We start from the raw sequence: 27896 nt of genomic DNA, 5'->3' as shown, positions 1-27896 counted from the left end.
AACATAGACATTGCAGTGTGAATTAGAGTTTTGCTTCACTAAAGGATCTACAGTCCCTAATGTTCTAGTTTTGACACAATTTGTGCAACTATTAATATACCTTTAAACCTAAAAAGCGGCCAAGTGCGAGCCAGGCTAGCGCAATGAGGGTTCCGTACTACAGTCGTATTTTTTCGACATTTTGCAGGATAATTGATACATGTTTTAGAATGTACAGGTGAAGACCTTTACCCCACTTGATATAGTCACTCACTTCGAAAGTAGAAAATACTAATTATTAGTTCATGAGTGGTCATGTCAAATTGTGGAATTTAATTTTTTTTGTGTGATCTAACCCTAAATTCGCGGTTTTCAGATTTTTCTCCAAATGTCAGCTATAAGATCCACCTACCTGCCAAATTTCATGATTCTAGGTCAACGGGAAGTACCCTGTAGGTTTCTTGACAGACAGACAGACAGACAGACAGACAACAAAGTGATCCTATAAGGGTTCCGTTTTTCCTTTTGAGGTACGGAACCCTAAAAAGTATATGAAGATTATTAAAACCCTAAAACTAATAACATAAGGCTGGGGCAGAGGTGAGCCCAGAATTTTCAGATATAATTATGCTAAATTATGTATAAAACCTGTCACACAGAATAACTCCGCATAAACATGAATCATATCGCATCGAGTCAGTAAATCAAATAAAGTATTGAAAAATTGTAAGCCGCTTTTGTCCCGCTCTTACCTCGGCTCAAATGTCTAGTGCTTTAATATTTTAAGCCTTAAGAAAACGGTTCTCTAATGGTGTGAATTACACATTCTATTGCAGTACAGTCAAAAAGCGAAGCTAAAGTTTTGCTTGACAATTATTAAAACTTTGTTTATGCGAAGCCATCGCTGGCTCTCACGGCTCTCACTGGCAGTCAGCACTGGCATGGCACTGGCCTGGAGAATAGAGCGCCGGTCTATTTTTTAACTCAGTAGAACTGGTGCCAGCGCACTGGCTTCGTATAAACCATACTTAATAATATCTCTCGAGTCTAGACTAGGTTAATGACTATTAAATAATCAGTGATAAACAAGACAGACGACGTACTGTCTGTAGCCTCACAAGCTTATCTATGACCTATAGCTTGTGTAATGACACTACGCAAACAATAACATGTATGAATTATGTTCCTTTTGTAACATCCCAACATTATTAAGCACCTAACTTCCAAGTACTTAGTACACTCATTGTATTCCTAACAAAAGATAAAAATAACAGATTCTATGAGTGCGACAAATGCCAACTAGATGCAAGACACACAGAAGCAAATCTAATACCTAAAAGCTCTTGACTTGTGACAAATAAAATTGAGGCTGTTCAATTGAATAGGTATATACGTCATGCTTGTCCGTCTCCATTGAAAAATCCTTACTATGAGGCAGCGTGCTAGTTACATGCTAGAACGAAGCTAAATCAACTGTGTACTTACTTTCCCTGAATATTCGTATGACGCAGGTCGCAGTGCCCAAAAAAATAGAACGTATGTATCTAGCTGAAATCAGTACCTAGTACCTACCTCTGGTGGCGTAACCGAAGGTTCAGAGAATGTCAAGAAATGATAGATGAAATGGAGGCAGTCTCACATAATAAGTTTTTTATTTTATAGTCGAATCTCACATTACATCTCAAATATTGCATTGCCAACGTAAAGGCCAATTTTTATGGCTATACTCTATTGCGCAACGGCAACATAGACTGGAAATAAAAATTTAACTATTTAATAATAATGTCAATTGGAGTTAATAGACTATCATCGGAACCGATTAATTTAAATGAATGGTTAAACTAGCCCGGTTTATTTATAGCTTTTAGATCTGATAAATGTACTCTATAAAACCTCTATATACATTTTGCAGTTTGTGTAAGAATGAAAAGATCGCTTCGTATTTTTTTAATGCTTATGATGTCATCAATACACAATCATGTCAGTCAGATTTTCAGTCAATTCTGAAAAATGCGTGCTTGCTTTAAAGCTATTAGAGCAAACTGAGGCGAATTCCGCCGCGGGAAGCGGGATGCGATTATGTACTAACTATATATACTATAGAAGCGACTACCCTGGTGAATTTGATAAGATCGTTGACGCAGTCGGTGCAAGCCAATCCCTTCACGAAAAAAAGTTAAGTTAAGAAAAAAGTTAAGTTACCAATTTCGTATAAAAGTTATTCCGATACATGTATCAAAGTATTATTTATATAATAATAGATAATTCTGTTATTTCTAACTGAACATTTTTTCTCGCCCCTTCCCGCGTACCTTAAAGAAAATTGCCTCAGTCTGACCGAAGCTTAATGCGCGATCAGTGTAATGCCTTGAAAAATAGGATCTACATTATACTTGACACAAAACACAATAGCATTATTAACCTATAATTGCGTGTCTTGTAGGTAAGTTGTAACAAAGCAATTAAGGCCGTAAGTTCAGGTATTATCGTACGTTTAGATATACCTACTTTAATATGTATACAGGCATGAGGTAACACCGACAATAGGGGCCTGAATAATTACCCTGTAGTTACTAAAAGTAGTGAATTATTATCACTAACGAATATGCTAATTGTTCGATGTAACCTTGACATTCTTTTGATGTCTAATGTAGCGTCAACTTGACAATTTTACAATCTATTTGTAGATGATTAGGCAAAACGCATGTGTTTACTTTGAATTACACAAGGAATACGGCAAATCTGTATAGTATGTGTAGAATGCGATACGCACTGCCCGTTCTCCTGCTACTTAACATGCAGGAGAAGCAAGGAACATGCGCCACCATCACACAACACCACTCAAATCTTCTAAAACACACTCTACATAATGTACCTATTTTATAATTTGTATCGACATCACAGAGATGTGGATTCTACAATGCACAATAGCAAAAATCATTTATTGCCGATTAAAAAGCACTTGTAACTTGTGTTGTTTCATCTGATAAAAAAGGTACCATCTAGATTGTGTTACATATTCATGACATATTATAGAGAATGAAAATATGTGAATGTGATTATGAAATCCAATTAGGTCAGAAACAAAGTGTAACATCGTATCTGACGCAGCTCCTAAAAGTTGTAATAAAGCCGTTAACATTGTAGCGCGGGGGAGACGTGCTGTTGCCGTCGCTATCCACAATGTGAAGTGGTTCATTCAGTTCTTGTGTAACAAATCAAGATCTGTTGCCATCACGCGTTGCTTCCGTCGCAAGTAGCGTGTTGTCTGTTCAGGGCTGAGCGTCCTTCAGGTTCTCTTTATTAAAGCCGAGTGCCCAACGGCAAGTCAACTTCTTTCTGCAAGTTTGCATACTAAAAATTGTAAGTGACGGCCATTTCTGCAAGGAAATTTGTCACTGGAAACTCGGCTAACATTAAAAATTGAATTCATAATATAAGTAATAAAAAATATAAAAAATTGATGTTTCGATTAATTTGGTCAGACCGAGTTGCAGTGAATAACTTTCTTTTCAATCTTCGACAACTCAGACGAAAAATGCGTCAGAGATTTTTTGGAAATATTTGCTGATACGCGTCATGGGTTCAGAATTATTTTGACGGGCCGTATTATTCGGTTTATGACTCAATTTAGAAAGCGTGTATGTTTGGCGTTTCACTTAAATGGTAAATACAAGATCGTTACTGTAGGAGCGAAAAAATAAAACAAGTAGGAAATGACATAAGATTATGGTAATGTAACAAGTTGTAATAAACACGTCTTGCCACGGAATATCGGGTATTCCGAGTTTCTGCCTCACCCAGAGACTACGTGCAATAAACAAAGTTTTCCGACTTGTAAACAACGTTTAATATTTAAACTAACTTATGCTCGCGACTTCGTCCGCGTGAACTACATAACTTTTAAACTTTTGTTTTACCCCCTTAGGGGTTGTATTTTCAAAAAACCATTCTTAGCGGATGCCTACGTCATAATAGATATCGACACATAGCTCCGAAAAGTTAGAGGTGCATGCCCAGGATCGATCCCCCGACCTTTCGATTTGGAGGTGAACGTCCTAACCACTATCTAGCCTATCACACCGAAGACCCATAGGCTACTTTTTATACCGAAAAATTGAAGAGAAATGCACGCTCGCTGTCGTGACCACCAGAAAGTCTTTAAAAAGTTACAAGGAAGGAACTTAACTTTATCCGTACCCTTATATAAATGCGAAAGTGTGTTTGTTTGTTGGTTTGTCCTTCAATCACGTCGCAACGGTGCACCGGATTGACGTGATTTTTTGCATGGGTATAGATAAAGACCTGGAGAGTGACATAGGCTACTTTTTATCCCGGAAAATCAAAGAGTTCCGTCGGGATTTTTAAAGAACCTAAATCCACGCGGACGAAGTCGCGGGCATCAACTAGTTAGTTGATAAAGAAGCACCTCTCTGTACTTACTCTGTGTAATCGCTGTGGTTGAAACAATAGGTATAATGTTGCGGTGACAAGTCACCACGGAGGCAGTGCCCTCGGAGCACAGGAAATTCGTGTTAATTGTTGTACGCGACACCGCTAATTGTCGGGCGGGAGACCACACCACAACGGTCACGGGTTTCGAAAGCGTGTGCTAACCTCAAACCATCCGATACCATACAACTAACTGGGAAGTTAGCTAATACGTGTGTCAATACGAGCGTACCAAAAAACTAAACCAAATTAAGGTTAACGTATGTATGTATGTATGTATATTCTTTAACACAACACACCACAAAACACAAATTACAGGTTCATCATCATCATGATCAATCCATCGCCGGCTCACTACATAGCACGGGTCCTCTCAAAGTGAGAAGGGTTTTGGCCATTGTCTACCACGCTGGCCATGTGCGGATTGGCAGACTTCACACACCTTTGAGAACATTATGGAGAATGAATGAGCGAATGAATGAATTATTTATTAAATAAAATAATAAAATAATGAACTCTCAGGTATGCAGGTTTCCTCAGGATGTATTCCTTCACAGTTAAAGCAAGTGACATTTAATTACTTAAAACGCACATAACTCCGAAAAGTTAGAGGTGTGTGCCCGGGATAGAACCCCCGACCTCCGATTAGAAGCCGGACTCCTAAGCACTAGGCTATCACAGCTTTTTTTTTGTTAATGACAGGTTACAAAAAAGAAATCTTAATGTGTTGATAAACCTTTACATGCACATGTAACAAAACAATGAACTTTCGCTGTTTTTTATTTTATTGAATTGAACAACGCATAGAGCCAAACATTTGGATAACTATACGAACATTTTGATGATTACTCTACAAACACCTGAAAATGCTCTTTAAAATATATTATTACTAGCTGATGCCCAGGAAATGAGTTTGCGTGATTTAAGTTGAAAAAATCCCGTGGGATCTCATTGATTTTCCTGGATAAAAAGTAGCCTATTTCACTCTCCAGGTCTTTAATTGTTTTGAGACAAAAAGTCACATGATCCATCGACCGACAGATTACGACAACATGATTGAAGGACAAATAAATACATTTTCATTTGTATAATATAGTCATGAATGTGGCCATGAATCTTAAAAGATGAGGATCGATGCGGCAGCGAAACAAGTCAGCGATCGGCAAAAACTTCGCAGCTATTTTTATGTAGCATGTTTGATATCGATCAAAAAAGGAAGATTTAATTTTAATTTACTCAATTATGGTCTCTACTTTCAATGCTTATGCCGCCTAAAATTCAATCTCCAGTTAGTTCAGGCCCTTTTCAGGGTTCCGTACCTCAAAAGGAAAAACGGAACCCTTATAGGATTACTTTGTTGTCTATCTGTCTGTCTATCGGTCTGTCAAGAAACCTACAGGGTACTTCCCGTTGAACTACAATCATGAAATTTGGCAGGTAGCTAGGTCTTATAGCTGACATTCGGGGAAAAATCTGAAAACCGTGAATTTGTGGTTACATCACACAAAAAAAAAGTCATGGTCATGAACTAATAATTGGTATTTTCAACTTTCGAAGTGAGATAATTATACCAAGTGGGGTATCATATGAAAGGTCTTCAACTGTACATTCTAAAACAGATTTTTATTTATTTTTATGCATCATATTTTTTGAATTATCGTGAAAAATTTCGAAAAAATACGACTGTAGTACGGAACCCTCGTTGGGCGAGCCTGACTCGCACTTAGGCGGTTCTTTTAACTTTCCAGCGATATGTTAAAGATCTGATCAAAGGTTATTGATTATAGGCTTTATACTTGGTAAAGATCCGGTCTTCAGTTCATTTCATCCCACAAAGACGGGCCAATCCAGTCTATAAGATGACCACAGAGAACAACCTGAATCTATTACGTCCACTTAGATGACCACAAGCAATATTCTCAAGCTATCCCATGTGGAATTACATTAACTACAAAAATATAAAACCGGCCAAGTACGAGTCAGGCTCGCGCACCGAGGGTTCCGTAGTAGTCGCATTTTTTCGACATTTCGCACGATAAATCATATGAAAGGTCTTCACCTGTGCATTCTAAAACAGATTTTTATTTATTTTTATGTATCATAGTTTTTGAATTATCCTGCAAAATGTCGAAAAAATACGACTGTAGTAAGGAACCCTCATTGCGCGAGCCTGACTCGCACTTGGCCAGTTTTTTATTTTGAGGTACGGAATGCTAAAAACATCTCGTTAGTGTTCGATAACTTTTTATAGCTACTAAAGTAGTTTCAAGTGCTATTTCAAAAGTAAAAGCTCTACTACAGCCCTAAATGTAACTGTATAAGTTCGCAGTTGCAAGCTCCCCCATCTGTACGAATTGGTTCTAATTCCGGAATAAGCATCAATCATACTTAGGAAAGACAGCTCGAACCTATTTCCTTCGTTTAAAGTGATAGTAAGTCGTGGGTTGAATGATTTTTACTGTTTTTAAGGTTCCGTACCTCAAAAGGAAAAAAGGAACCCTTATAGGATCACTTTGTTGTCTGTCTGTCCGTCCGGCGTGTCTGTCAAGAAAAGCTATATAGGGTACTTCCCGTTGACTAGGATCATTAAATTTGGCAGGTAGGTAGGTCTTATAGCACAAGGAAAAAATTCGAAAATCGTGAATTTTAGTTAGATCACAAAAAAAACAATAAAATGTGTTCACGAAAAAATTAATTTACTAAATCACATAATATACTCACATAAATACTTAATACTTAATATTATAAAGATGTTAAGTTTGTAAGTTTGTTTGTGGGAAGTAATCTCTGGAACTACTGAACCGATTTTAAGAATTCTTTCACAAGTAGAAAGCTACGTTATTCCTGAGTGACATAGGCTATATTTTATTTTCAAAAATTAGAGTTCCTTACGAAAATTGTAATAAGCCAGGTCGCTAGTATAATAATAAATTATGCAGTCCGTTACTAACTTGCAGTGTTCTTATATAATAAAGTATTAGGTAGGTATACCTTGTACGATGGTACCTATGGAACCTTTCGTGTGCGAGTCCGACTCGCTCTTGACCGGTTTTATTAAGTTAGTTACGGCGTATTGTTCTCCATTACGTTAAAGTCTCAATAGTCTAATAGACTACACTGCTGCAGTTAAAAATTAGACGCAAAATGGGAGCTTTGAGAAATATGGTACATGTCTTATGTTTCACGTTTCATCAACAACCAAGACAGACGTGAACTTTTGTGAACTTTGACACGGTGTGTACAATACTCTTTATAACTATCAACAGACCTGGGAAACACATTGTTGTATCGGTCAATGTAAATAATTACAATAGGCACATGAAGTCGTATCAGATTTTAAAGTTACGCTATTATTTGTGCTTCTTATAACTGCAATGCTCTTCAAAGAACAATATCTTATGTCAATGAATAATTTAATCAGTTTGGTTGGTTGTTTTGTACCACGCCTTTGTAATAAATCCTTGACCATTAAAAAATAAAACATAAAACAATCCCTGAATACGAGGTCCCTTTAAAATTGGGCTTCTTGCCAAGTGACAAAGAAAATGGCAGTACAATAAGTTTGTCTCTCATACAAACGCTCTTGGAGAAGGTTATTAAGCTAATTGTCATGATAATTAATTATTATTATACGATGATTAAACAAGGTAACGGGTCATAATCTGTACAAATAAAGAATAATAGTCAGTAATATTACACACTCGAAATTATTATTACCTGCGACTACGTCCGCGTGTATTATTTTTAAATCCCATGGGACCTCTTTGATTTTCCGGGATAAAAAGTAGCTTATATCCTTTCCCGGTATGCAAGCTATCTCTGTACCTTTCGTCAAAATCGGTTGAACGAATGGGCCGTGAAAGGCTAGCAGACAGAGATAGACACACTTTCGCATTTATAATATTAGTATGGATTTATGGATATAGATATTATATAGATTAATAGATTTTGCGTCGGCGTATAATGTAGTTTATAACTTAAAACCTTGATTGACTTGATTGAATTGACTATCCTTGATGCTGATTGACCACTCTCGATCTCTAATCATGACGTACCTAAATATTATAATGGTGGCCTCTAAGGCCCAGCACATACAGGCGGAGTTGAGTAGAGTTGTATTTGTGATAACAAACTTAAGCTTAGGTTTACGTAAGTTGATATTTTATTGTTTCAAATTGGTATAATGAAAATAAAACACGGAGGAGACTCAAAGGACCCTCCTCGGTGCGCCAACCGTTATCACGAAAGTTGCCGTTACTCGGTTTTACTCCACTCTGCCGGTGTGCGTTGTCGTCTAAGAAATTAGTCGGTGACAAGGCGGGACAACTAGCTAAAGCGATCACTATTCTTTTCATAGCTTAGCTCATTAAACCCTTTCAACCAGGGCTAACAAAATTGATCTAAACATTGAACATAAAGCGATCCTATTGGTGGATTCCTGACACGTTCTTAGCTATGTACATTGTACAACCTATAGGAACTGAGGCACCCATACACCATTTGTAGAGGTTTTATTGAGTGTTACTGATTATTTATGAACAAACCAGAGCTACTTACTGCCTCTTTGGCATTAGTAATTTGTGAGACGCGAACTATTTTACAACACTTTTTAGCGTAACTCGTGAAAAATACCTACGACAACATAGCCAAACGTCTTCGTGAAATAGAACATCTAATTCTATACTAATAGGTAGTAACTGCTCACCTCGAGTCCAGCGTGGAGTTTAGCCGTTGCGAGCGCCTGAGCGGTGTGTTCCGCACCGCGCTCACCGGCTCCTCCCAGCTGCCTCCTGCCGACCGGTGCTCATCTGGGGAAAACACTCTATTACAACTCGGCTGACAAGTATCACATCGCACGCTTTACAAACAACGTACAGTACGCAGCCAAAAGTGATGAACATCGGCCTTTAGAATGACATTTCAGGTTTGTCACTCATAACCATATGACGTTTTGTGGGACTCAACGACCGAAACAGTGCTCTACAAATCTGCTATCTCCTTCTCAAGATCGATGTTCATCACTTTTGACCGCGTATGAGTTAAGGCCCAAGTTTCGCCGGTGCGTTGCGTTGCGGGTCACTTGGGGCAATGCACTTGGAAAAACATGTATAGGCTACTTGGCATATTGTATACGCATACAATAGAAGTGCGCATTAGTCCAGTGCAGTGGCCCAACGTGTATTAAGATCCAAGTAATGGCCGCAAAACATGGAAAAGTGGTCAGGTACAGTATCCGCACGGAGAGAAACTGCGTTTGTTTCGCTCTACACGAGATTGAATAACCAAATACTAGCTCGACTACAATTTTATATTTTCTTATAAGTATTGATTCCAGACTGCTAGTTAAATACATTAAATGACTATTAATTGTATAACGATATCATAATACATCCAGTAGGTCTTTTAATTATTTTGCATATTTTATATAAGGAAAGACACGAGAAGTTTTTATGGATTTCTTAAAGGTTAAGATGATGGTGGGCGTCGTCGTTCGAATGCCTACTACTGACTTCATAATATTCACACGTGCTTGTCTTTTTACGATTATGAATCCTTTATTGAGTAAGTTAATTGTGCGGGCATTACTTAAAGTAGTTTCCTGTATCTTAGTAATAAAATGAGCAAGATAAAGAGCAAAACTACTATGTCAGAAGACCAACACAATAAGTTAAAAAACCCGTTGGCACCTTTCGGGAACGAAATCCTAATAATAAAAAATATAGAAACAAGAAAATTAAAGTATGAGTAGGTTAATAAGGTGACAAGAATCGCAAACAAGAACGGTAATGATGGTAGTAATTAAATTATGAACTTATTTCTATTTTAACGATAACTTACGTTGGTTAAACTTCATTTTGCGATTCCGTGAAACGAAGCATTAAGACAAAAAGAGACACCTATTAATTAAATTAATCTTACAAAGAGACATTTTGAGATTACAGCGAAAGGATCTTTAGGTGACATGGATAAGTTTTGAGGTCAGTACAAAATACAAGTCCAAAAATCATATCTATTTATAATATAAAAATGAATCACTAAATGTGTTTGCCATCGCAAATCTCGAGTACAGCTGAACCGATTTCGCTAATTCTTTTTTTATAATATTCCTTGAAGTACGAGGATGGTTCTTACGGAGAGAAAAATGTTAAAAATTTGAATCGACTGTTAGGCGGAACGAAGTTCGCCAGGGCAGCTAGTCTGCTATAATAATAATCGGAAGCACGAACTAAGCAACATCAGACCTTGAATTTACGAGCGTGGGAGTTGACGCGGCCACAATTTTGCAACACCTTGCATATATTTAACATCAAAATATAATTTGATTATTGTTACTGCGCTAAACGACTTAGTTACGAAATAGAATTTATGAAGGTTAAGTGTAAGTGTTTACGAACTCTTGTAGTATTTCTTTATCAGCTTGTGCTTAAATTTTGCGAGTTTGCTCTCGGACTTTCTTGAAAGTTTCATAATTTCGACACTGAATCACTTCACTGCTGGATGAACTTTGTGGATTTTTTTATATAAAATTTAATATTGAAAAGTTTAAATGGTATCTTACACTGTACACTGAACACATGCTAACACGATACGGCAATACGTATAACTAAACGTTAAAGTGACGTATTATCCCACATACCCACACAAATGTATAATACGGTGTTACAACGTTTAACGCATACTAAAATAAATAGCTGGACTAGCATTGCCCCTCAATTGCTCGAAGCTAGGGAGCTCTAAGTTGTAAAATTAATTAGCCCATAATACTTATTTAATTCATCGTTAAGTATGTTAAATGTAAGAATATACTTATCATTCTACTTAGGTACATTTTACTGAAATAGGTAACTTTACGTGTCAATCATTAAAAGAAAAAAGTTTCTAGTTTCTACAGTGATCTTATTTCAGTTTTTAGCGATTATTGATACTTAAAGTTCCGCTCTAAAATGTAGATATATTACAGCCAATGTACAGACGCCAGTTTTCACAATTTGACTATACATAGAATAGATAAGATAATATATATTAGTATACTAATATGTTTCACTAGTACAGGGTTCATGACCCATTAACAATACAATTTGCGACATCACAATATTAAGTAGAAATGTAGCACTTATGGCACTTCTGTTAGAGCAGAAAATTGTGTGGTGTTATTTAAAGCATTCATTCGGTTTGGTTGCCTCTGCACAGATGCCTGTGCAAATATTTGCACAGCCGATTGCTTTAAGTGTACCTACCGAAAACAACTGTTTGCCTATTTGTGCTAACAACTTTAGGTAAATGTTTAAACAATTACAATGATGTGTGATGAAATAAATAAATTTTGTGGTGTCTGGTATGTATCAACATGATATTTGTAGAAAAATACGTAATAAGTATCCCAGTTCTGATACACTACTAACTCTGTGATGCCTGGCATTACACTATTGATAAGTTCAAAAACATGATCTTACAGCATGAGCATTTGAAAAATAAAAAAAATGCTACACCCCGAAATACTTAAACTACGTCTGTAGGTACTATTATTCTAATCAGTGTTTTAACATAATATAACAAATTGATGGTATGTACATACCTATTTAATTATGTATTTATTGTGTTAGGTTACCTTACTGCAATAATAATATAATTAATTAATGTTTATTCCGGTATACAGCAATTTTATTCAAGTTTCAAATGCCATACTATAAAGTCAGATTTTTTGACTTATCATGTGTCATACGAGATACCACATACCTCCTTAATTTTAATTATCCTATTTACCTACATTTGTATCAGAAGTGGGATATTTTTAGACATGTATAAGTAACTTTCTATTTGAGAATGACATCTTCGTAAGGTTAAGTATCTAATCACACAAATTACAAGAGGGAAAGTCAAACAGTACAATACCACCGAATAGAGAGTCAATCCTTGCATTCATTGTGCAATACAATCACGAATGCATTAGGTACATCTGTTATCGTGAATAGATATTATGTAGTTGAATTAAGATGTCCGTCCGTTTATTGAACAATGTCGACCTCCATTCCTCTAAATACTGTAGATATGAAATTATGGAAAAAATGTCTCTATTAGAGTTTCTGGCTTGATACAAGAAAGAGGATTAGTATACCTATAAAAGAAAAGAGTATAATATACCTATTGTATTATGAAGTTTCTTGTGAATTATGGTAAATCGGTGCAAACGTTTTCGAGACGATTCCTTAGGTACCTAATCCTAATCCTCATCGAAGTCTCTTATTTGAATAAGTAAACTATGTGGCTAATTTCGTTGTACACAATCTCTAAACTAAACTTAAATGACACGTCTAAATCTATTGCTATCCCTTTCATAATATTGCTTGCGAAAAAGGATATCACTAGATTTAGACTTGTTAATTTAGTTTAGTTCAGAGATTGTGTACAAGAGAATCGGCCCCATATGTATGCCCATAGGTACAGAATAATAATAATTAATTATGAGGTTATTAAAAGGCAAGGTATACGGACACTTAGAGACCTAGTTAACATCCGTAACATGTCTAAAATATTGATCATTAATTAGTTACCTCGTATATCCTGACTATAATATTATTATCAAGAAAACCAGGTCCCGTACAATCTATGTCAAAGGCATAATAACTCTTCAATATAATTGTTTGCCCGCAACGCCCTATTTGCTGCATTCTTATCTAAAACTTGCAATATGGCGGCATGAATCATGCAGACCTAGGTTCAAACAATGACTATATGAGTGACGGGGCGTGCAGGGCGGCGGCTCTGATCTCGATACGATGCCTAGAGATAAAGCGGCACTGACCGACCGTAAATCGATTCGTGTTGGACCCATGTTGGACCTGCAATTTTGCTGTTTACACCGAGGTCATGTCTGTCTAATCAGGTCATCAGCCCCGAGCCACAGTTTAGGTATTGGTACCTATAAATGATGTGTGATAGGAATCGAGCTGTCAGGTGTTTATCATTGAATGATATCGTTTTGACCTGCTTGTTTGACATGTGAATTTTATCAAGCCCTACCCATTTCAAAAAAAAAGTATTCTAATATTATAATAAGTATTCTAAGATATATTCTACCTCCTGACATCATCAAATTGCCGGCTCAACACGAATCAAGGGTCTACTCTTAGAATGAGAAGGGTTTGGCCATAGGCTTCTTCTTCTTCTTCATTCAGGGCTGGTTTCCGCACTTAAACGTTCTTTAAAAAATATGAAGAACTCTCGTGCATGTAGGTTTCCTCACAAGGTTTTTGTTTACCGTGATAGTTAAGTATATATTATATATTATGTATCTTGTATAAGTCTATTTGTAAATAAGGGCTATGTACCAGAATAAAAATTATATGATTTCACGTAAATTCTGCCAGTAGCTAGAACAAAATATTTAGGCATTGGAATAAACTACGAATGACAATGTTTAGTTATTCGTAGGGAATAACCAATATCAACGGACAACAGTCAACGAATACCTACCTACGTATTGGTGCAAAGTATAAACTGTCATCCATTTCATAGTGAATCGTCTTAGTAAAATATTTAACCACAATGAGTAACTTCAGGTAGATGTATAAATTCCCAGAAAAGTTTGACAAACTCGGGAAACTAAAGAATGTCATTCTAGTTACCATATTTTCTCACATAATATTATAACTACGTTTATTCATAGATAGATACCTAATAGTAAATACCTAATAGTATAGTAGATCAGCCTTATTATAAGGTTGTCTTGTCATAAGGAATGAGCGTGGATGCGTATGTAGCGAGGGTTTACTATACCTATTATGTGAACAGTGACATACATCAATAGGAACGTTGCTTTTTCAAGCTAGTCTATGCTAGTCAACTTACTATTTTCGTAAGCTACGAAAATAGTAAGTTATCCCTTCCTAAGTGTCCTCGCATCGGCATTTATAAGGAGGAAAGGCAGTTTTGTAATAATATCCCTAAGTATAATTTGTAATAAGTAACAGGCATCTTCTAGGCAAGCGCTCTCCAACCTAGACCTCATCATGGCTTTTTATTAAGCATGATTGTCGTCAAGCGCCTATTTTGCAATAAAAAAAGTAAATTTCATCACATTCATATGAAAAGTGTGTTATTTCGATTAGGCATCATGATCAATTTAGTTTAATAACACCGATTTCCAATACCACACACATAAAACGTAACCTAAAACTGTTAGTCCAAATCAGTACCTACCCTGATTATAAATGCGAAAGTGTGTTTGTTTGTTGGTTTGTCCTTCAACCACGTCGCAACGGAGCAACGGATTAAAGTGATTTTTGGCATGGGTATAGTTAAAGACTTGGAGAGTGAGATAGGCTATTTTTTATCCCGAAAAATGAAAGAGTTCCCAAGGGATTTTTAAAACCTAAATCCCTGCGAACGAAGTCACGGGCATCAGTTAGTGTATTTATTTTCAATTAATATCTAATGGATGGGGGCAATGTGTCGATAGGAAACTTATTCAATATTTATTCAGTATTATTATGATTAAATTACTCGCGATTACCACAGTTGATAGTACCACTACCAGGTGATTAGATTATAACGATATTAGCTGATGCCCGCGACTTCATTCGCGTGAAATTAGGTTTCCAAAAATGCCGTGGGAACTCTTTGATTTTACAGGAACAAAGCAATAAACCAACAAACAAACACTTTCGCATTTATAATATGGGTAGTGATTACTTACCTATATAACTATTCAAATTCAAATCATAATAAATATTTTTATCTCAGCTTCTATCTTTATTTCGAAATATAATTAAATATACATTATAAGTAATAATATATATATGTAAGTAAGTAATACGTATAATTATATACCTTATACCTACATAATTGTACTTTTCATACTAGCTTAGCAAAAACTTCATAAAGATCGGTTTCTTTGGTTATTCTAATTTCTATTTGTTTACTTAGTTATCACCTCTAGTTGTGCCAAAATGGACTTCTTAGATTATTTTAACTATAGTATAGTATATATATTTAACTAACTAATAAAATGTCAAAATAGATTCCCAGGCTTTGCATAAATGCTGTCTAGGCTTGTTATACAGAATACATATAGAAGTCTAGATTGCGCCCTATGTCTGACCATTTCATTAGCTGTCATTTAAAGGTTAACAGCTTAACTGTAGTCTATTTACATGACTTGTCTATGTTCTTGACCTATTAGACATTTTATAGATTTTATTAACAATATATTAAGTACTTATTAAATTTAAGGATTTCCTGTTCCTTTAATACCTAATACTTTAGTTAATTAATACATGTTATGTCATTATCTTTTGTGTTTTATTCTTCATTTAAACTTTAAAATCTTGTCTAAAACAAACCGGCCAAGTGTGAGTCAGACTCACGCACCGAGGGTTCCGTAATACAGTCGTATTTTTCCGACATTTTGCATGATAAATCAAAAACGGTTATGCATAAAAATAAATAAAAATCTGTTTCAGAACTTACAGCTAAAGCCCTTTCATATGATTCCCCACTTGGTATACTTTGCAATGGAAATACCTACGTATTATTTGTTCATGAACACATTTTAATTGTTTTTGGTGATGTAACCACAAATTCACGGTTTTCGGATTTATTCCTTTACTTGTGCTATATGACTTACCTACCTAGTTCCTACCAAATTTCATGATTCTAGGTCAACGGGAAGTACCCTATAGGTTTTCTTGACAGACGGATAACAGAGTGATCCTATAAGGGTTCCTTTTTTCCTTTTGAGGTAAGGAACCCTAAATACCATAATCATATCACTTATTTGAATAATAATAAATTACTTAATTGCAATCGAATGCCTAATCTCTTTTGCCGTTACGATTTTATTAATTATGACTATGCCAAATGTCATGGTCCGTTTAAATGTTATCGTTTTATTATACCGACTTAGCGACTCTAGTAGGGAATCGATGAATGAATTAATCAGTTGACTCATAGTTTACCTTTTCCTCATTAATTCATTAACCGGTTAAATTAAATGGTTTTGTTCGTCATTCATAAATAGTGAATCGAAGATTCGTACCAACCGTCTCTATCGTGAATTAGCGATTGATAACGAGTTTTATCGCACTAGATCAAATAACTTCCACTTTAGTTTTTTATCTATTTGCGCTTGATTACTCTCATTTAAACTCGAAGTGTAATCGATCATACAGAACATTCTATTAATATTTACACTACAGAGCAAAGGTATTCACTTTCATATCAGATTGAGACCTGGAATGAAGACATAAAACGGACATCCAAAGTGGATTGTAATCACGGAACAGAAAAAATAATGTCACTACATCTACTGAAGTAGACTGAACAATGTATACTGAATTAGCTAATATTCTGTGTTTCTCGCTTTATAGTATTACTAGCTGATGCTGCGACTTCGTCCACGTCGATTTAGATTTTCAAAAATCCAGTGGTATTTTTGAAAATCTAAAGCTCTTTGATAAACAGTAACATCATTCTCCAGGTCTTTTAATGAGATGAATAAATCTCGCGATGAAACTTTACTATTTATGGATAATTATGCATATGGATAGAATTGTAATTCTACAAAAGCACAAGGCTAACTACAAAACTACAAAATCCTAGTTTAGTTAACGTTAGGTCAATTGGAATCTAGTGTTTTGACCCGTTCGAATCGAACTGAGCAGTTCAGTTCGCTTCTGTACGCGTCCGCGTCCCAGCTTATGACAAAGGACCCAGATCGGGCTCGAAACTAGTCAGGCATAGTCCGGCGTAAAACCAGACGCCCGTCTTCATTCATAAAACTTGAAACTACTTGAAAAAGAATATGAGAAATAATATGACGTACCTATTTGTTTGAAGGGTTCCTCTGTAACGGGACATAACTTAACTTTGTTTACAACAATGACCAGCGTAAACTGCATCGCGAAACTGAACACTGGCACAATCACAACGAAAATTCGGTCCTCTCACATTACTGTAACTTATTGGGTAATGCATCGTTCGCAACGTGCAACGCACTGCACAGACCGTTTAGAACTAAGCCGGATTTGCATAATAATTGCTGTTAACTATGACAATTGGTAAGCCTACCAACTAACTGAGGAAAAAATATCAAACGGCAATGCTCGTCCGTACAATTATTAAGTTCACGAAGTTAATTGTGACTGTGCGCCTCCCGCATCAATTGAGAGCAAGCCGGGCCGGCGCAACGGGGGAACTTTCGAGGACAAATATAAACACAATAGTAGCTATTTCTGTGAATTGCAATTTAGTAAAATCATAATGGCATCTTATGCATGAAATCCGGCTCGAGGGACCAATAAAATCGGAACAACTCACGGCTTTAATTTCTTACTGAATTCTTAAGTAATTGTATAATCTAAATACTAATAACAGGCTACAAACTACAGAAGCTAAAGAGAAACTGCCATCTTATATCAGCGATATTATCAATTAGTTTAAACAATCACTTAATGCGTGTAACTAACCCACATTTTCTATATGTAGAAATACAATTTGTTTACAAACACAAAATATTGCATCATAAAAAACATAAGATTATGCAGCAGATACTAGATACGTAAGTACATAAATTCACAACTACATAATGTTAGAATTTCGGGGATAATTATTATTCTTATCACTTGCCAGTATACAACGTCATGAAACAACAGTGTAGCCACGTCAATATACCTTATTGAACATGTCGTTATACTGTTGTCAATATACGTTTCATGACAAGACGTATATTGACAAAAGTAATTATTATTGTCCGGAAGTGGATGTCATGAAAACTACAGTGTAGGCACGTCAATATACCTTATCAAATATGTCATTATCTTTTGTCAATACGTTGCATAAAAGACGTATATTGACAAAGGCAATTATTACTGTTTGGAAGTGGTAACGACTTGTATTTAATACAGATGTTTTGGATAACCAGGGCTCAGTCTTTTGTCAATCATAGTTGTGTTTAAGTTATGAAGTTGTTATATTGTGATTATGTGATTATATGATTATGAGATGAGATGAGAAGTAAAAGCATACAAAGAATAAAATATGAGTTTGATGTGATTCTCGAGTATTATTGCAAAGAAATATCCCCCTGAGCTTTCAATAACTATTTCAAATGATCTTGCCAGCAAATAGTCGTCGACGAAGTAATGGAGTTAATTCTAAAAATAATATTAAGAGAAACACATTTAAACATAGTCGTAAGTCTGGTGTAAGCTCCGTCGGCTAAGATTGTTATTTGGAGGGGTGATTTTATGTACATAAAACATTTGGTCTCAGCAATTTGGGTCTCAGATGTTATTTTAATGACTACGGTAAAATTTTAACCTTTTTCAACTGTACCTTACTTCTGATCCCATCAAAATTAAGTAAAGTTAAAATCGTAACCACCGAATACTAAACAGTATCTTAAAAGTTAAGAACGACTTACATTATTGACGTATTTTTGTCATTTCCATGCAGAAAATGTTTCGTTCAGTTGTGAGTTAATTACCTACCTACATTTTGATTTTGCTTTGTACATATCAATCATCACTACTAGTTTTTTTTTTTTTTTTTAAATAACTACATAAATACATTTTATTAACACAATGAAGAAAGAAACTTAGTTGTCGTGAATTATACGTTTAAGGGATTCCACTTTTACTATAGCCGTTTTTACAAAACACACTTTTGAGTGGATGCCATGTTAGTTTGAAGAGGATGTTAGTTAATCCATCACCGACAGGACGTTCGGTTTCTAGTCCTTTATCGACTAGACCACCAAGTAATAAATTCTCCAAGTATACTGACACCTTATAATGCAGTCCATTTCATTAAATTAGATAATAGTCTTAACTACTATACTACTAACAGGTTAACCTTGCGTATGACCTAAATTTCTAAAGCCCTATCAGCGATTAAAGCTTAAAATTGGAGTGTCGTGGGCAGTGCGTAGGATTTGTCTCACTAATCTAACTTTGACGTAAGGATTGCGATAGTATTTTAATTGGTTCCATGAATATATAATCAGCATGAGAAAAGCAAAATAAGCAAAATTAATCTGATAGCTAAGGAATGAAGTTTCAGCTGCGCTAGAACATGTCTATTCACTCTTATTTGGTACAGTGCGACAAGGCTCTCTTGGCACTTCAATGACATTGACAGGGGGACGCTGTTGGAGATCAAAGGCTTAGAATATGCAAACAAGATCAAAGGGGCACTTGACGGCAACGCTTGTTCCGATTTTCACCACGCGCCAAGATAGCCTTGTCGCAATGTAGTATTATATTTACTGGACTACTTATTGGTTAGTTTAGGGATCGATGACACATCAATCTATTGATACTGTGTAACTGCATCATCCGTCACCAATGTTATTTGTTATATTCGTTTGTTATTTGTACCTATATATACAGTATTGTTCTGATCATGGCATACAATTCACAGAATTCAGAATAATGTAGTAGAAATGGTATCTACTGCCTTTAATACCGGGTCAGCATGATGTCAATCTATTGCAAGCATACAAATAGTTCTGACTACTTCGGAACGTATTTTCAAGGAACTTGTAACAAAACATCGAGGCTTCGACGTCACTGGCAGGCGTCAAATGACGCAGGTAGCCCTAAAGTAGCCCTATTTTTCTTTGATTTTACGTCACTATAGCCTAATATTTGACATGTCGTCGATTCGAGATCAAACCGAGAGTTCCCTCCCTCTAGTTCACTCTTGTCTTCGTGGCGAGACCATAGAGCAGAAACAAAGAGGAGTTGGCCTAAGCAACTGTGCACTGTGATTTTCAACTAGGTCCTGACGTCATCACTGTGGGCGGGGCCTTTGTTAGTATGCTGTCTGCGTTCGTCAGGTTCACATATATTGAGACTCGTATTATCGGTGTGTTTTCGCGTTTTTAAGAACAAAAGGATGAAGTGTTGTGTTTTATCGTGTCAAAGTTATTCAGACAGACGTTCTGATGCTATGAATGGTATCACATTTCATTTGTAAGTAATTTTATACGTAATTATTAAAATAGTTCTAGATTATTGACATCTAGTGTGAGATAGCTGAACTATGTAGTGACATCAATATATCGATGTTAGGTCGCTAAGCGAGTAGTTTTGCTACTAACCCGCAGATGGAAAATTGAGAAGTGGGCGGCGTTCCACAACCCCTCACCCCGCAAAATGTCACTCGATATTTCATAGGGAAATCTTAATACAACATCTCCTCTTTGTTTCTGCTCTATGGGCGAGACACACATACTTTACCATTTCTTTTCCTATTCCATACCTACCTTGGGGGTCATGTTGTTGAGAAGTAACTTACATTTGATGAGAACGACCGAGTCGTGGGGCTCGCACTGCACCTGGGTGGCGTTCATGGCCAGCAGCCCGCCGCTGCCGGCCCCGCCACCCGCTCCGCTCGCCTCCCTGTAAACACATTACATTTTAGCACTGTCTACATTGACTGCCTCGTTGGTCTTCAGCTGTGGATCATAAGAGTGCGTTTCCACTGACGCGGAGCTGGGGGGAGTGACCGTGAATTGGCCAATCAATCACAGTGCTCGAAAACCCCACTCTATTTCAGAGGAAACTGTGTGATGAATGAATTCACACACACAATTCACGATCCGCTCCGCTCCACTCCACCCAACTCCGCGTCAGTGGAAACGCACCCTACGCACGCGGGATTTTGAAAAATGTAAATCCACTCCGACGAAGTCGCGGGCATCAGCTAGTAAAATTAATATTGACCTAACAAAAGATGAAAATATTCATTTAGCTGTTTACAACTCCATACAACTATTGATATATTATAAATACGCGAAAGTGTCTATCTGTCTGTTGGTTACCTTTTCACTACCCATCAGACAGACTTGGACAGAGGTAGCTTGCATCCCAGAGTCAGATATAGACATTTTTTAACCTGGAAAATACCAGAGTTCCCGTGGGATTTTAAAAACTTAAATCCACATCAGGTACATCACAGGTATCATCTAGTTTTACATACTACTAGCTTACGCTTGCGACTTCGTCCGCGTGGACTACACCATTTTCAAACCCCTATTTCCCCCGCTTAGGAGTTGAATTTTCAAAAATCCTTTCTTAGCGGATGGCTACGTCATAATAGCTACGTTGATAGATCAGTCAGTCAGTCAGTCAGTCACCTTTTCCTTTTATATATTTAGATTACCTGATGCTTCTACCTAAATAGTAACTACAGTACGCGGCCGAAAGTACGTCAATCTTTAGAAGGAGATAGCAGATTTGTAGAGTGTTGTCCCTGTCGTTGAGACTGACTGTCTTATAGGTATGAGTGACAGAGACAACGCTCCACAAAACCGAAATGTCATTCTAAAAGTCGATGTACATTATTTTCTGCCGCATACTGTACCTGGGAGTCTGGAAGTGACTCATAACTTGGCATATAATGATGAGAGTTAGTCATAACATTAGATTTAGGATAGGAATAGCTAACAAATTGGAATGCAAGCAACAAAATGGGCAATTCCCAATGGAAAATGTTTGGATGAAAGTGGATTAACTATTTAAATATATATAGGTCATCATCTTTATCATTATCAACCGATCATCATCATCATCATTTTCAACCGATACATGTCCAGGTTCACAGCTGGACATAGGTCTCTTGTAAGGAAAACGCCACAAACTGCTATTTTGCAGCTTTAGATTGGACTACAGTACCACATTTTTTGCATCATCATCATCATTAACTATTCAGTATTCTGTCACTTAATTTATTTTATTTACTTAAGTAGGTAAATAGGCAACATTTTTGTCTGGAATTTAAGTAAAAGATTTTCAGTGATATTGATAAATTACTTAATGAATTAATTAAACCTTGATAGAGTCCTCTTGCATACTTGTTAGCTACTTACTTTTACTTAATGCTTAAAAATACTTTAATTACTTAAATATTTAGTTAAGTAGGTACTTACTTATTACAAAAATGATCATAACACCTTGAATGATCTTTAGTAAGCTCTTAGGTACTGACTTTAATTAATGGAGATTAGTACTTAAAATAAATTAAAAAATTAAGTAGATCATGGTTATCTTATTTGCAAGACATTGATCTGGTTTATTAAGTAATAAACAACTACCAGTGCTAATTAGCTTGAAATTACCTAAAAGTTTGCCATAAGGCACATAGTTACTATCATAGTGATAAGGCCACTTTGAGTCCTGTTGATAAATTTATAAAGTAGACTTTGAGTTTTATGTACAAACAATTCCTGACATCCTGTTGTGTTGGTGATAAGTATAGATAAGATATACAATGACCCAAAAGCTTAATTTGCTAGGTAGGTATAATCAGTTGAAACATATCAAATCTGTATGGTGCAGCATGCAGCATGCGACATGCACCGCCTGCCCTGCCACTGCTTAACATGCAGGAGAAACCAGCCACCAGGCGAGACTTTGCAATTGTGGATTGTAAGGGCTACATCTCCTGAGGATGCTCCAATTTTGGAGCAAAACGTGCGGCGAGTGCGTTTTGGGGTTTGGGTGGTGCTGCATGGTGGTGGTGCTTATTGCTTGCCTGGTGGCTGGTTTCTCTATGATGTTTAGCAGTGCATGTTGCATGCTGCATGTTGCACCATTCAGATTCTGTTTCAGCGGCATTGATTTCCGCAAGTAACGCCTGCTTATCCCCGTTATCCCCACTTGTTTACCCCTTTTAGATAGGATGGCAGATTCAGCAACTTGTTATATGTATTAGAATAATGACCTATGTTATACTTATAGCATTTAATGTCTTACAAAAACAGTTTACTGTTGACTTTTGACCCTTTAAATAAGTAGTTATTGCAGCAAGATGGCACACCGTAAAAGTGTAATCTACTGACAAATGAGTAAGTACCTACTCAGTAAGTAAGTGTGTGCATAATAAAATAAATTGTTTCCTAGCAGGGAATCGTAAATCGTTTTATTCGTTAAGTCTGTTATTAATTCCCTACAGTAACTTTAAACCATACACATTGTGTTTGGTCAGGTGTCATTTGTATGAATGCCAGATTAGATTATCATAATAACTATTTTCCACTGTGGAAAAAGCTAGATGGGAAAAAGCGATGATAGCCCAGTGGTTAAACTTTGGCCTTCTATACGAGGGTTTGTGTTTGACACTCAGTGTGTTTAATGCAATAGAATATGTATCACTTGCTTTAACAGTGAAGGAAAGTGAGGAAACAGCTTTCATACCAATATTATAAATGCGAAAGTGTGTCTGTCTGCTAGCTTTTTACGGCCCATCTGTTTAACCGATTTTGACGAAATTTGGTACAGAGATGGCTTGCATCCTGGGGAAGGTTATAGGCTATTTTTTATTCCGGAAAATCAAAGAGTGCCCATGGGAATTTTAAAAATCGAAACTCACACGGACGAAGTCGCGGGCATCTATCTCCTAGTACTCTAAAATTTTGTCAAATGTGTGTAAAGTCTGCCATTGCCCATTTGGCCAGTGTGGTAGATTATGGTCTAAGCCCTTCTCATTCTGAGAGATCCATGCTCAGCAGTGGACAAATGATGGTATGAGTGAGGATGATGATCTGTATTATAGGTAGCATAACACAAGTAACTTGTCAAATAGGTAGTACAAAACGTTAAGATCTACGTGATCTAAATATATGCCTATATATAAAAGGAAAAGGTGGACTGGTCTATCAACACACAGCTCAAATTACAGGACGGATTGGGCTGAAATTTGGCATGCAGATAGAAGAAAGGATTTTTTAAAATTCAACCCCTAAGGGGCTGAAATAGAGGTTTGAAATTTGTGTAGTCCAAGCGGACGAAGTCACGAGCATAAGCTAGTCTGAGAATAGAAATCATAACCTTTTTTATCATTATCTTTGAAACTTTTTACAAACTTTGCTCTTAACTGGCTTAGTAGGTATTGTAAAGGTATAAAAAATAACAGATAACTACCAACAATACCACTCGAATTGTGAACAGATGAATACCAAAATAGTTTTTTCACTTTAAGACAGATCCATGTTGTTTTTCTAGCACTTTCAAGTGTTTGAATTCATCACTCCAGTGAAGCGTTAAGATTGTAATGGTTTGCAAATAGAATATTTAACATCTAGAATTTTCTTCGAAAGATTAACATTTATGATTCAAAAGAAATAGCTATCCATAGCAGATTTAATAAACAGTTTTATTTAGCTTCACTTTTCAATCTTGCAACAGATTTTTCTAACTTTTCTTCAAGCCTGATACTGCTGGGGTACATCTTTACTAAAACCATACATACGTGTTTTACCAAAAAGAAACAGCTTTCTTAAAAGAATTTTTTTTTCTATTTAAATAGATTAAGTACTTTTACCTTTTTTAGAATGTAATTAGCTCTTAATAACTTTGCATGTACTGCCCGGTCAAGCTAAGTTTGCACCTCCCATCGATTAAAAATTTAAAAAAAAAATTAAAAACTCAACACAAAAAGTGGCAGACAAAAGTCCTACTACTTACCTACTAATTTACTTACTTACCTTCTTGTTTTTATTTCAATTATAAAGATAGGTCTTCAACTTTGTAATTTTAATGTGGTTTTATGATTTCATACTGTGATTTTATTGAGTAAGTTGCTATCATTAAATGGGTAGGTCCCATTTTTTCCATAGAACTAGATATTTTTCAACAAAATGAGATAATTTCATCCTTATTTGTTCCATAGAACTACATACCTACTAGCATATTATCACCTGGAGCTTGCTTTTCTTTGAAGTCGTAACAAGCTTTTCTTTTTTAAAGGTGAAATGTCATCAGGATCATTTTTAGGGAGCCGTTGGCATCCTTCGGGTAGGGAAACCTTAAAATGATCCTGATTACATTCTGCCACAAAAAGGAAAGATTGTTTACTTGGTTCTATAAACAATTATCTTAATTGTTCTTATGGAACAAATCAGTATAATATTGTCTCATTTTGTCCGATGACATCAAGTTCTATAGAACAAATGGGACTTACCCCATTAAATATGTAGGGCGAAAGCAGAATAAGTACCTATGTAAGTACTTACTTACTTACTTAATGTACCAGAAGCCGACATGTTTCTTTACCTAATTGCTTTATAAGTCTGTTATTTACTACTTATGTAATTACTACTTTATGCATTTACTATATTTGATTTCCTTAAATTCAATGGGCTGTATTTACTACCTAAGTACTCATTTATTTATTGAATGAGTTGACATTTGACACCGATAAAGCTTCGACTGCGGTCTATGTCGGTTCTTTTAGGTCAAAGTACGATGAACTTGAACGTTTGTACTCGGTACTCACCGTAAAATGCTTATTGCCGGCACTTGCTTCCCTATGGAATGCATGCAGGCCGAGCCCGCATTCGGTAGGAAAGCATAACCCACTGTTTGATGCACGTTTGGAAAGTTTCCTCCACGGAAACCGGCCACGACAACAATCACTGATCACACTGCTGGGTTCACAGGCGTGTAACCTGACAGGAACGTAGGTACCGAAATAGCACCACTCTTGTTTTATTCACTACAGACAAAAGGCACTGGAATCCAAGCAACAACACCGAACAGCGGCACAGGTTTACAACGTCCGATTCGTTGTTTTCAGTCAGTTCATTATCATTACACAATCGCATCTGTGAATGTATTTTTTTCACACGCGCATGCACAGAAACTTGTTTCTGTTGCTTGTTGAACGAAAGAAAATAAGAATGAAGCGTCAATCTCACTACGATAACCGAAAAACACAAGCAAGCAAGACAAACGCGCAGCTGGCTAGCCGTCGACGCTCGCGGCCGCGGGTGTGGTGCGGGGTGCGCGCGGGTAGAGGGGCGAGCTCCCGTCGCCCCCCAGTCTTCCTGCCTCGTCTCGCAAGTCATTTTCGTTATACGCGTTCATTTCTTTTATTTTGAAACTTGCATGCGTTCAAATCATAATAAAATATATTATATTAAAATCAAATAATATATATTTTATTATTTTAAAATGTTTTATATAAATCGTTAAATTTTTAGAACTTGATTACCTATTTACGTGCGGCTTATTGATGATGTAAGATTATATTATGTTAATATAACTTTGGTCCTTCGAGCCGGATCAAGAAGTCTGGTAGGTAGCAATTATTAATTTTATCCGTATAAGTCCGTACTTATGCGTACTACCTAATTAAATTTCAATAACGATTTGTTTAAAAATCGCGTCTCTGTCAAAGTTTGAATTCTTTTAGTACCTACATAGTTGGAACACTTACTAAAGACTTTAAAATCCTTGAAAAAGTAGATGCATACACATACCCCACGCAATTTGTTTATGTAGGTTTACTTGAGGAGGAAAATATTGTGCTGTGAGTGGGCACTTTAATATCTATCACAGGAGAAGAAAGCACGTCATGCCACATGCAGTCGAGGTAACGACTGAAAATTATCCGCACATTCCATAATAAAAATGGCCTTTTCACACGACACACTTTCGTTCAATTTTCGAGAAAGTGATCCATCAATGACGATCTGTTAAGGGGTCTCAGAGTTTTCTCCGTCATTGGCGAGGGAGCTCGGACAACCCCTGTAATTACGCGCACTTTGCCGGCAGATGAGTAAATGCTTGAAATTCTGGGTTGCAGGGAAAGTGAAGTGTTAATACGACAACATGATCATAGCATATCGCTGCCAGGTCCACGAACCGGGAAGGATTCCGCGAACTTAATAACTACCGCCGATTTAAATTGTTTATAGCATAATTGCCATCTTAAAGAGTCATTTCGCACAGAACCTGCATCCTAATAAATAACTTACCTTGTCCATGGATCAGATAAGACATCTGTTTCTGTTTTTGTTAATAATGTAGGTACCTCTCTACCCTATTCACCGGAAACGGGGTGCGGCTGGGTGCGTCTTTGTATGAGCGAATCGAACTGTTTTGGTTTGTTAAGTTTGGGAAAAGTTGTCAACAAATTGTGTGTGTGTCTCTCTAACGAAAGCTGGAGCGAATTTTTAGCGTTTTTCGAAAACTGCAACAGTGCAGATAGATAATGTCTCTTGTTGTTTTTATCACCTGGTTTTGATACCTACTAGATATCATCATCTACGGCCTACTGCAGTCCACTGTAGTTATACACAGGGTACAAGCATTTACTCGTGTGGTACAAGAGCTTACAATACAAACTCTAGGTTATTTTGTATAGAACTTCGTTTCGTTTTTACAGAAAATATTTTAGAATCATTGATTCTTGTGTGGGTACTTGGTCAGATTCAGAAGATAAATGACTTTCATAAACGCTTGGAAGTTAAGGCATTGTAAGTTACGTTTATCCTTCAGGTTTTTCTGATATATGTTACCTATTTAGTTATTTTACACATAATAATACTTAACTGTACATAACTTGGAAACTTACAATACAAACGGATATCCTTTCTATTTAAGTCCAAGGCAAATGCAAATCAAGCACATACCTATCCTAGTAGGTATAGCTTAATATTTCGTCTCTTTGTCATGGTT

The 27896-nt window shown here is 36.4% G+C and overlaps 1 protein-coding gene across 4 annotated transcripts in view; it reads right to left on the bottom strand.

The window, feature by feature from the left end:
- The window catches only part of LOC117988775 (rho guanine nucleotide exchange factor 10), a 70305-nt gene extending 44111 nt beyond the window's left edge, over positions 1-26194 (bottom strand). The window contains exons 1-3 of one of the 4 annotated variants that reach the window (XM_034975969.2): positions 25711-26194; positions 20731-20834; positions 9137-9239 (exon numbers count right to left, since the gene is read on the bottom strand). In XM_034975969.2, coding sequence (XP_034831860.1) covers positions 9137-9239; positions 20731-20834; positions 25711-25754 — 251 coding nt within the window. In that variant the 5' untranslated portion in view covers positions 25755-26194. Of the gene's footprint in view, positions 1-9136; positions 9240-10269; positions 10355-10826; positions 11036-17254; positions 17436-20730; positions 20835-25710 lie in introns of those variants that run through there. The other 3 variants (XM_069503361.1, XM_034975970.2, XM_034975971.2) reach the window with 3 other exon arrangements.
- Between the last annotated feature and the right edge of the window lie 1702 nt (positions 26195-27896).

This window comes from Maniola hyperantus, chromosome 15, assembly GCF_902806685.2.
Source record: "Maniola hyperantus chromosome 15, iAphHyp1.2, whole genome shotgun sequence".
Lineage (NCBI taxonomy): Eukaryota > Metazoa > Arthropoda > Insecta > Lepidoptera > Nymphalidae > Maniola > Maniola hyperantus.
The sequence above is the reverse complement of the archived record's forward strand: the minus strand, read 5'-3'. Positions and strand labels throughout refer to the sequence as shown.